The sequence below is a fragment of the Mangifera indica genome, chromosome 10, assembly GCF_011075055.1.
Source record: "Mangifera indica cultivar Alphonso chromosome 10, CATAS_Mindica_2.1, whole genome shotgun sequence".
In the NCBI taxonomy this organism is placed as follows: Eukaryota; Viridiplantae; Streptophyta; class Magnoliopsida; order Sapindales; family Anacardiaceae; genus Mangifera; species Mangifera indica.
This window is the reverse complement of record NC_058146.1, coordinates 1665251-1675385: the sequence shown is the minus strand read 5'-3', so window position 1 is coordinate 1675385 and position 10135 is coordinate 1665251. Positions and strand designations below refer to the sequence as shown.

At 32.8% G+C, this 10135-nt stretch overlaps 2 protein-coding genes across 2 annotated transcripts; one reads left to right on the top strand and one right to left on the bottom strand.

The window, feature by feature from the left end:
* The first annotated feature begins 1028 nt into the window (after positions 1-1028).
* Positions 1029-5104, top strand: LOC123228422 (transcription factor bHLH95-like). Its single transcript, XM_044653849.1, has 3 exons — positions 1029-1507; positions 4313-4759; positions 4846-5104. Exons 1-3 carry the CDS (start codon positions 1112-1114, stop codon positions 4939-4941), a joined length of 939 nt encoding a protein of 312 aa, XP_044509784.1. The 5' UTR covers positions 1029-1111; the 3' UTR covers positions 4942-5104.
* Positions 5105-7439: 2335 nt separating this feature from the next.
* On the bottom strand, positions 7440-8944 carry LOC123226992 (U-box domain-containing protein 26-like). Its single transcript, XM_044651590.1, has one exon. The coding sequence runs from the start codon at positions 8791-8793 to the stop codon at positions 7540-7542; it is 1254 nt and encodes a 417-aa protein (XP_044507525.1). The 5' UTR covers positions 8794-8944; the 3' UTR covers positions 7440-7539.
* Positions 8945-10135: the final 1191 nt, after the last annotated feature.

Below are 10135 nucleotides of genomic sequence, written 5' to 3'. Positions count from 1 at the left end.
GACTGATTAATTAAGGTAACAAATATAAAAGTTTCTCTCTATTAAAAAACCTACTAGATTTCTTACCTCATGTAGATAGATGCATGCATAATTTTGAAAACAATTACACAATATCCATATTAATTAGCATTTTATAAATGTTAGATTTTTTAATATAAGGTTACATTTCATAATTATTAATTACTTTTTTAGGTAATTTAAATTATAGAAAGTAGAAATTTTAATAATTTTATAACACTATATCTTATTTTGTTTTTCAATTTGGTAACTATAGTTTTATTGCCTAAATTTTATTGTTTATTGGTAAACAAAAATTAAAAAATATATACCTATTTATTGGTAGAAAAACCTGTATTAATTAATAAAAAATATTTTTTTTTCTAATACAAATGAAATTTATGTTAATTTCTATTATTTTAAAGTAAATATTTTTTTATCAATAAAAACCATAATTATAATTAGTGATTATTAGAGAAAAACTATGGATGTTTCCTACCATAACCGATAATTTTTTTTTGTATAAATTTTAATATTAATATAAATAAATAAATAAAATAATACGACTTATATAAAATAAGTGATTTTGAAATAAAATAAATAATTAAATTATATGGTAATACGAGGATACGTTTTTAATTTTTTTAATAAAATTATGCACACCAATAATGTATCGATGATACGTCGTTTAAATATTTAATTGGGTACTCAAAATTGGATATATATCATCGCTCGAAAACCGACAAAAAGCAATTATGAAAGAGGAGAAAATGCAAATTACAATCAACAAAAATACTAAAACTTGTGTCTGGTTTTGCTTTATTATGCAAGAATCCTGAATCGAAGATGATATTTTTGTTAAGTTTGATATAATTCATCATTAACTTGGGCACCTTTTAGAAGAAGAAGCAAAGAATAAATCTTCTGCAGCACGCGGTTACGTAGATAGAGCATCCGTTTTGGTTTTGTTTTGCTATATAATACGGCAAGTAACGGCACCACCTTATGATTGTATTTTGTGTTTTTCTTCCCCAACTCAATCCTCTCTGTTTACACTTTGCCAGCCACCTTTTTTCTTAAACGCGTCTAATCTTTCTGCTTTCTTTCTGTTTTCATGGCTGCCATGCCTGAGGAAACTTCCCTGCTCTACTCTTTCTTCTGGGATGACCAGTCATGGCCTCCCGCTGTTTCTGACCAGTGTAACAATGATATTAATACTAGTTCAGGCGGTGGTGGTGGTGGTCAAGAGAGGAAGAAGGTGGCGGCGGCAGCACCTTCGGGTTCTAATAAGATGAAGCAAGGAGGAGGGGAAAATAAGGAATCAAATAATGGTGGTGATAATAATAAGAATAATAACAATAGGGTTGTGAAAGAAGGAAAAGGAAGCAACGGTGGTGGTGGTGATTCGGTTGAACATGAGATTCATATATTGACGGAGAGAGAGAGGAGGAAGAAGATGAGGAACATGTTTGCTAGCCTTCATGCTTTGCTTCCTCATGTTTCTCCCAAGGTAAATAGATAAATATATATAAATTAAATCTCCGTATATCTTCTTTCAATTTTCAATCTATATATATATATTCCTTTGTTGATCCACTAAGCTCGTTTCCTTTCTTAGTTTCACTTTTTTCCTAATTATTATTATAGGATTAATATTCATAAAGACTTAGAGATAATACTTAGAGGTCTTCCGATTAATAACAGATTCAGAGATAATACTTAAAGGGTCTTTCGAGCAATGATGGATTCAGAAATAATACGTAAAAGTTTTCTGATCAATGACGGATCCAGATATAATACTTAAGAGTATTATAATCAATGACAAACCCAAGTAATACTTAAGGGTTAAGTTTGAATAAAATTAAAATATGCAGGTCCATAACAAATAATGAAATCTTTAAAGGGTAAGTGAAAAATTTTAGTAGCTATATTAATATTTCCTATATATATAAACCAATCATTTTTCAAACCCAAAGGGGGTCAAATGACTGCCCCCTTGGCCTTCTTTCGGTACATCCTTCGTCATTGTACTGTATGGATAGTGCTAAATTGGAATGAAATCTATTGTGATTTTTTCAATTATTATAGAATTAATATTTTTACCTAATTTGAAGTTTTTTCCTATTTGTGTACATAAATACCAAAGTAGGTAGTGCTCGAAATCAATAAACTTTGCTTTTAATAGTGTTGGACCTAGACATTATACTTAGAAATCTTCTAATCAGTGACAGTTTTAAAGATAATATTTAGATATTTTATGATCAATTACAGATTTAAATATAATACTTATGAGTCTTTCAATTAATAATGTATCCAAGATAATATTTAGGGGTTAAGTTTGAATAAAATTAAAATATATGGGGTCAATAGGAAAAATGAAACCTATAAAGAGTAAATGAAAATTATAGAAATTATATTAATATTTTCTATATATATAAATCAATCATTTTTTTGAACCAAAGGGGGTTAACTTACCACCTTTGACCTTCTTTGAGCATATCCCATGTCATTGTATTACATGAATAGTACTTAACTAAAATGAAATCTATTGTGATTTTTTTAATTATTACAAGATTAATATTCTTTCTTACTTTGATCTTTTTTCCTATTTGGGTATATAAATACCAAAGTGGGTAGTATTCCTTCTTATCATATTAGACTCAAAGATAATAATTAGGGAGGTCGAAATTTAATAAAAATAAAATATGAACGTACCTGTAACAAATAATAAAATTTAAGAAGGGTTAATATAAAATTGTAAAGGATATGCTACTATACTCTCTATATATATCAGTCATTTTTCAAACATAAGGTTGTGTAACAAACATGGAGAGAGCGAGAGAGAGACAGAAGATGAGAGAGATGAGAGAGAGAGAGAGGAAGAAGATGAACGAGATGTTTGCTACTCTTTATGCTTTGCTTCCTCAACTTCCTCCCCAGGTAAATAGATATAAATCAAATCTCTATATATCTTCATTCATTTTTCAATCTAAGTCTGGTTTTGACAGGCCATAAGCCAGCTCTTCTCTGCAGATAGATACCTTATATATATACAACTGCCAATCTGCCTAGATTTTCATGTTTGTTTTCCTTTGTCTATCCATTTCGCCCATTTTTATCTCTTGATTTCACTTTTTTCTTAATTATTATTATAGGATTAATATTCTTACTTGATTCCATGTTTTTTACTATTTGAGTAAAAAAAAGGCCAAAGTGGCTAATGTTCGGAATATGTTAATTCTGCTTCCGATCAATAGTGAAACCAAAGATATACTTAAAGGTCTTCCAATCAATGACAAACTCAAAAATAATACTTGGGGGTTAAGTTTGAATAAATTAAAATATGTGCGAGTCAAAGAGAATTCATAAAATTTAAAAAGAATTGGCAAACATTTTAGCAATTATATTAATATTTTCTATATATAAATTTTGGTAAATTATTATAGGATTAATATTTTTACTTAATTTAAACTTCTTTTCTATTTGGGAACATAAAGACCAAAATGAATGCTGATAGATAATATTAGGGGTTTTCTGATCAATAGTGAATGCAAAAATAAAATTTAGTAGTTAAGTTTGAATAAAATTAAAATATATATGAATCAATAAAAAGTAATAAAAACAAAAAAGATTAGTGTAAAATTTTAATAATTATATTAACATTTTCTATATATAGATTTTGTTCAATTATTATAGAATTAATATTCTTATTTAGTTCAGACTTTTTTACTATTTGAGAAAATAAATACCGAAAGTGGGTAGTATTCAGAATAGTCAACTTTGCTTCTAATTAGTGAGAGGTAACTTGAAGAAAAATAAAATATGTAGGATAAATAAGAAATAATAAAATCTAAAATTATTTAGTATAAAATTTTAGAGTTATAGTAATATATATATATATATATATATATATATATATATATATATATATATATATAAACCAGTAATTTTCAGATTAACTCAACCGACCACCCCTATTCCCCCTGTATCTGCCGCCACTGCTTCCTATGCCGGTTGGTGTATAGTGCTTAACTGCAGCCGCATCTGTTACGATTTTGTTTGAATTGTTTTTTCTTCAATGTTGAAAAATTCTAGTTCATTACATCAAAATATGATTATTTCAACAGATTTAATGGAAAAACTATCAGCAAAATGTTTGTGGTTGTGCTAGGTGGCGATGCTCTTTCATGGCGTCCCGACGCACCAAAACGTCGGAATAGGCCAATTTTCTAAGTAGAACGAAGAACAATTTAACCAAATTGTCTTAGTTAGCAATAAATGAAAAACTAACTTTTGTTTTGTATATACTGAACAGGCCGACAAGTGCACCGTTGTGGATGAAGCAGTGAAGTACATCAAAACCCTGGAACAAACTCTGCAAAAGCTAGAAAAGAAAAAGATGGAAAGGCTTCAAGGAGAAGCACCGTCGACAACCGACGCAAAGAAGCAAGCTTCTAAGTCGAGGGAGGCATTTTTAGCTGATCAAGTAGCATCCTCAAACTTGGCCATTGAACCCGCCAGTAAAGTTAACCCTACAAATTTGGTTTCGGCATCACCCAGCCCTGCGGTCTTCAAAACATGGACTTCACCCAATGTTGTTTTGAACATCTCTGGAGATGCAGCGCAAATAAACTTGTGTTCGCCGAAGAAACTTGGCCTCTTAACCACCATTAGCTATATTTTTGAGAAGTATAAGATCGAGGTGATATCTGCTCAAGTTTCCTCCCATTCCAACCGAAGAATTATCTTGATTCAAGCAAAAGTAAGATTTTATAACCTATTTTCAGGTGCAAACTTAACAGTGGATTCATTATTTTAATGAATTGGCCAATTGGGTGTATGTTGCAGGTGAATAGAGATTCCGAACAGTTCACTGAGGCAATTCCGGTAGAGGACATATATAAAAAGGCTGCAGGTGAGCTTGCAATCTGGATCTCTTCTTGAATATGAAGATGACGAAACTGGGCACTAAGATGCATATATATCTTGGTGAACGAGTACTCCAAAGTTTCTTTCCTTGGAATAAAGTTATTGTTTCAACTTAATCAAGTTGACTCTTAAAGACATAAATTTTGGAAATGGATTGTTACTGTTAAATGGAATTAACAAATGGATGTGTTAGTTTTCAATTATCAACTTGTTTATTCTCATTCAGCACAGTTGATATAAAAATAATGCTTCTCATAGGTATCTTTAGAAATTAACAACTATAAATTAACTAGATATACAATTTTGACCCAAATTTAGGTCTTTAACTTATCTCAATTTTAACGAAGAGAAGATTCTAATAAAAATAGAGAATGAGATAAAGTTAGGAACGAAAAATATTTTCATAATTGAGAATAGGTAGCATATATCCCCCCTTTAGCTTGCCCCATTCCAGCCCTTTTATATTAAATATTTTTGTTTAAAATAGTAATATATTTTTATAGTTTTAAATTATTTATATTTTTTATGGTGCATATTAAAGTATTTAGCATGTGTTATTTGTGGTATTTAAAATAATAGATTGATTTTAGTTTTAGTTAATTTTGTTATTTAATATATTTATAATATATTTAGAAGATATAAAGAGGAGATTTTTTTCTGTAAGTATAAGGATGAGGGGGATTTTTTATTATCTATGTAATGGGGACTAACTAGGGGTGGGAATTGATATCCCTTGTGAGGATAGGGATAGGAAATAGGGTATTTGACTTTGCTCTTTTTTGTTGTCATCTCTAAAACAAATTGACTTATTATCATGTGATTGAGTGATTTTGAATTAATAATCAAATAAATAATAAGATTTCAAATTATATGATCACACATAAGTTTATTCATAACCATTAGTGTTCACTATTTGTATATGTAATCTTTATTCAACTAAATATTGTAAAAGGGCAATATTATATGTATTTATAGTAAATATCAATTTGGTTACCAATAATAATGGGTTATCTTGTGTTTCAGTGTTATTTTTTTAAAATTAAAAATTATCTAATTATTTAATAATTTATATTAATTGTTATTCAATTTAGTATATACATATAGTTTTATTATTGATTATAAAATATTATCTGATTTTTCTACAGATAAATTTCTGTCACGGCCCTCATATATGATTAACCTAAAATGCTTGGGCGAGAAATATAGGATAAAGTATTTAATATTGTAATGAAGCCCAAAATAGCCCAAATGTTGAAAAATGGTCTAGTGACTAGTCACAATATTACCAACCATCCTCTTCATAAAGCTCCTCATATTTTAAGTTTAGACATGACTGCTTGCTGTTAAGTCACATTAGGGCTAGTGAGAAAAATTTTTGTAGAAGGGATTGGAAATTCAACATTATGAAATTTAATCAGAAATGAAGTTTTTCAAGTCCATTATGGGAGCGCCACATAATACAAATGATTCATGAGTTTAAAACAGAGAGAGAGGTTGAAGAAGAATAGGAAAAAGGGTGATAACATTAGTGGGACTGGGTCCAAAATGCCCCATATCTTAGGATACAAAGGAAGAATTCCCAGTTATTCTTTTGACCCCAAATAAAATAGGAGTCAGAGCATTTGAGCTCCATCTATCACCATTCACACAAGCGGATATAGTTGAAATAATAAAATTATGAACACTCAATTTTAAGTATTTAATTAGGTATTTAAATGATATATCGTGATGTAATTAGATGTTTTTTTGTTTTTAATTTAAAATTATTCAATTATATTAAAATATATCCTCTGAATATTTTATTGAGTATTCAAAACTTGGTGTGGAAGAAGAGAATAGCCACAGGGTCATGTGATTCCATGGTCAACATGTGACTGACTATCACACCCATCACTTGTTCTACATCTTTTTGAGTGGTAGTTTACATGCAGACGCCACGGAGTTGAGTTTTCTGCTACTCAACTCTTCTCTAAATACTAAAGCTTCCATGTCCTATCGATGACCCAGATCTTACCTATTATTCACCAAACTGACTTGTCCCCACCCACTGCATCAACAGAGTCAAACATCCTGCACAAATTTCTCATCTTTATCTCTGAACCCATCAACCAGAGTATCTATCTGCACCAGTCCCCACAAGTTACAGCACACAGTTTCCTTTCTAATTCTTATTCCTATTCCTGTTCCAACTGATGCATCGCTCAGAGCCTCGGCTTCATTATCCCAACAAAAAACAAAATAAAAATTTACCATTATTGTTTGAAAGAAACCTGGCTGCAACACAGCACTGCAACAACAGGTTCCCAGTCATCAGAGACAGACCCAACTTCAAAATTTCAAACAAAAACCCAGTCAACCTCTCCAACTTCCCAACTTTCAAATTTTCATGATTCCAGGATAAGCTTTCTGGAACTGCTATTTTTGAAGATGAAGAACTAGAATAAACATCGAAACTGTAACTACTGGACAAAATAAGTACTAAAAAAGAAAAATTATGGAGATGTATCTTTTCATTTTGTTTTTCTGAAACTTTTCACAAGAACAAAAAATTCTTTCATACAAAAATACATACACAATTACAAACTCCTGCACTATACAATGAATTTCATTTCTTCATCTAAAAGGAAAAACTTCGGTGCAAGCAAAATCATCCGAATTGGCGATTGAATCTTCAGGCCAAGAATCCCTTAGCAATTTCAACAGCATCTGGGCTTTTCTCTTTGCCCTGTCAGTACAATCGCTTTGTAACAGAAGCAATAATTGAGTCAACACGCCAGCGTTTACAGCCTCTCTTTGGCTCTCTTCCGACGCCGAGCAAAGCGCCAGGAGAGACCCCGCTGCGTACTCCGTCGCTCGGTCCGAGATCTTTAGGATCGTTTTAACCAGGAGTGGCACGGTGAGCGCGTGGGATGCGAAAGCAGCGCACCCGGATGGGATTCTGCACAGCAACTCCACCGTCGCCAAAGCTCTTTCGGCGTCGCATTTGTCGAAATCCGCCAGCCTTTCAACTAACGTCTCCGCCGCGCCAGCCGCCACCGCTTTGTGTCTCGTCTGTTTCACAAGACACAAGGCGAAGAGCGCCTTGATCCCAACTTTTAAACCACGTGGATAAGATTGAAGATTTCTTAAAATATCAATCACGCCTTCGAAAATTTCATCCACTCTGCTGATCTGAGAACGAAGCTCTTGAGATCTCATGCCAGCTAAGACAATCTCAAAGAGTGAAGCTGAGTTGACGCGGACTTCTATCGAAGGATGATATAACAAATTTGACAAATACGTAACTTTATCGTTGTCTGAAGCTATACAAACGCATTCCGACTCACTGAGCGGGAAGATTACGAGTAGCGCGAGCGACTCGTGGTTCAATTCATTTGAAGACTCAGAGTTAAAATTCGAGAAAAGAATATTCGTCAATATTTCTTGTACGTTGTGGGATGAAATAAGAGAACGGTTCTTATCAGAGTCACGAGCGAGCCCTCTGAGTCGACGCAGAGCGGAGAGACGCGAGCTGCAAGCGTTGGAGTCGGAGGCGGCTTGTTTCAAAAGAGAGCGAACCAAGGCGGGCTCAGCGGGCTGCTTGGGAGTGGGGATACGCTCGACGCCGAAAGAGCGGTTAGCGACGCACCAGTCTTGAATGAGTCGACGAAGAGTGTGGTTGGGGATGAGAGTGAAGTCGGTGAGCGGGCCCCGAGTGACGGGGCAGGTGGTGTTACCGGTGGCGATCCATGACTCGATACTGGGACGGTCGTACGTTTGACCGGTGCAGACAGTGACGGGGTCACGCATGAGCTCCAAAGAGATGGGACACCTGAAATGATAAGGAATCTGAATGGATAAATCCAAGGGGTCTAAGCTTCCAGGCATGATGAGTGAATGAGAGAGAGAGAAAGTCTGAAAATTCTGTTTGGACTTAGTTTTAGTTTTGGTTTGGGAAGAGAAGGCAGGTTGGGTTTTGTTATATTATGTTATTGTTTACTGAGAGAGACTGGGCCACACGTGTGGCAGTTATTCCTTGGAACCTAACTATAGTTGGATAGGAATTGAGGGAGGTTTGGTCAAAATTGAAATTCTTTGCCTTGGTTGGGAGGCATCATCCAATATTTCTATCCGAATTATATAAAAATATTTATATATTTATATTTTTAAATTATAAATAAATTACGTTTTTCTTTCATTAATTTTAAAATTTATTACTTAGATTAAAAAAATAAAATTTTCAAGTAATTTTGATTATTGTCAAAGATATTCCATCATTAGGTAATGTTTTAAATACTAAAATTTAATTTTTTAAATAATTATTTATTAAAATTTGATGATAAATTTATTTGATTTTAATAAATATTAAAAGTTTTTGACGTGTGTCAGATGCTTATTTTATTAGGAAAGAGAATCAATAATTATTTTGGATTAGACGTGTGTCAATGGTCAAAGATAAACACAGGAATGTGCGGGTCCAGGTTGTCTCTCCACCTCTCGTTTCTTTAAGTTTGATTATTAAGCCATCTTAATTAATTAATTAACAATGTAATTATAAATTGATTAATACTGGGTACAGGTGTAACTATAATGCACGAAAAAGGATACGTAAGTACTACATTGTCTTCCTTTAACTTGACGAAAACAGGAGTAAGGCAGAGGCAGTCAGAGACTGAGAAGCACAAACACCTTGCCAATGGTTACAATGTACCACTGAGAATGAAACGCCACCGAAGGCACAGAGAGGAGGCAAGTAAGTCCGTAAGTGTGTCGTTTAGCAGCGGAGGAAACACGTGCGTGTGTAGAGACAGAGTGGCCCACAAGCCACGCCTTATTGTGACTCTCCAGTCGCGGTCAACCCCGCATAATTTGCCTCTACTCTTTCTTATAATTCGTCTCCTCCTATGCACGTGATACTCCACATGTCTTACAGCTAGATAACTTTTGTCTTGGTCTTTTCACTCCCTCATGCTAACAATTGTCACTTATTTCTAGTTCAAGAGAGGAAAGAGCTGTCTGCAAACGTTGGATGAGCATCGAAAGAAAAAGATTTTAAATATATTTATTCATCTGTTTGGTATAGATAATTTAATCTCAAATAAATAATCTGATTTAAATATAGTTTATTTATTACAAAAAAAAAAAGGTATCAAGGGGTGATTATTGGAATCAAAGTTTCGTTCGGATTTTATTTGCTTAGAGTAGTTGATCTAATCCTAATTCAACAAAT

Excerpts from the sequence above, each read along its gene's own strand:
- LOC123228422 (XM_044653849.1), top strand. The coding sequence starts at position 1,112 with ATGGCTGCCATGCCTGAGGAAACTTCCCTGCTCTACTCTTTCTTCTGG. Across the intron at positions 1,508-4,312 it reads TTCCTCATGTTTCTCCCAAG|GCCGACAAGTGCACCGTTGT; the intron begins GTAAATAGATAA and ends TATACTGAACAG. Across the intron at positions 4,760-4,845 it reads TTATCTTGATTCAAGCAAAA|GTGAATAGAGATTCCGAACA; the intron begins GTAAGATTTTAT and ends TGTATGTTGCAG.
- LOC123226992 (XM_044651590.1), bottom strand. The coding sequence starts at position 8,793 with ATGCCTGGAAGCTTAGACCCCTTGGATTTATCCATTCAGATTCCTTAT.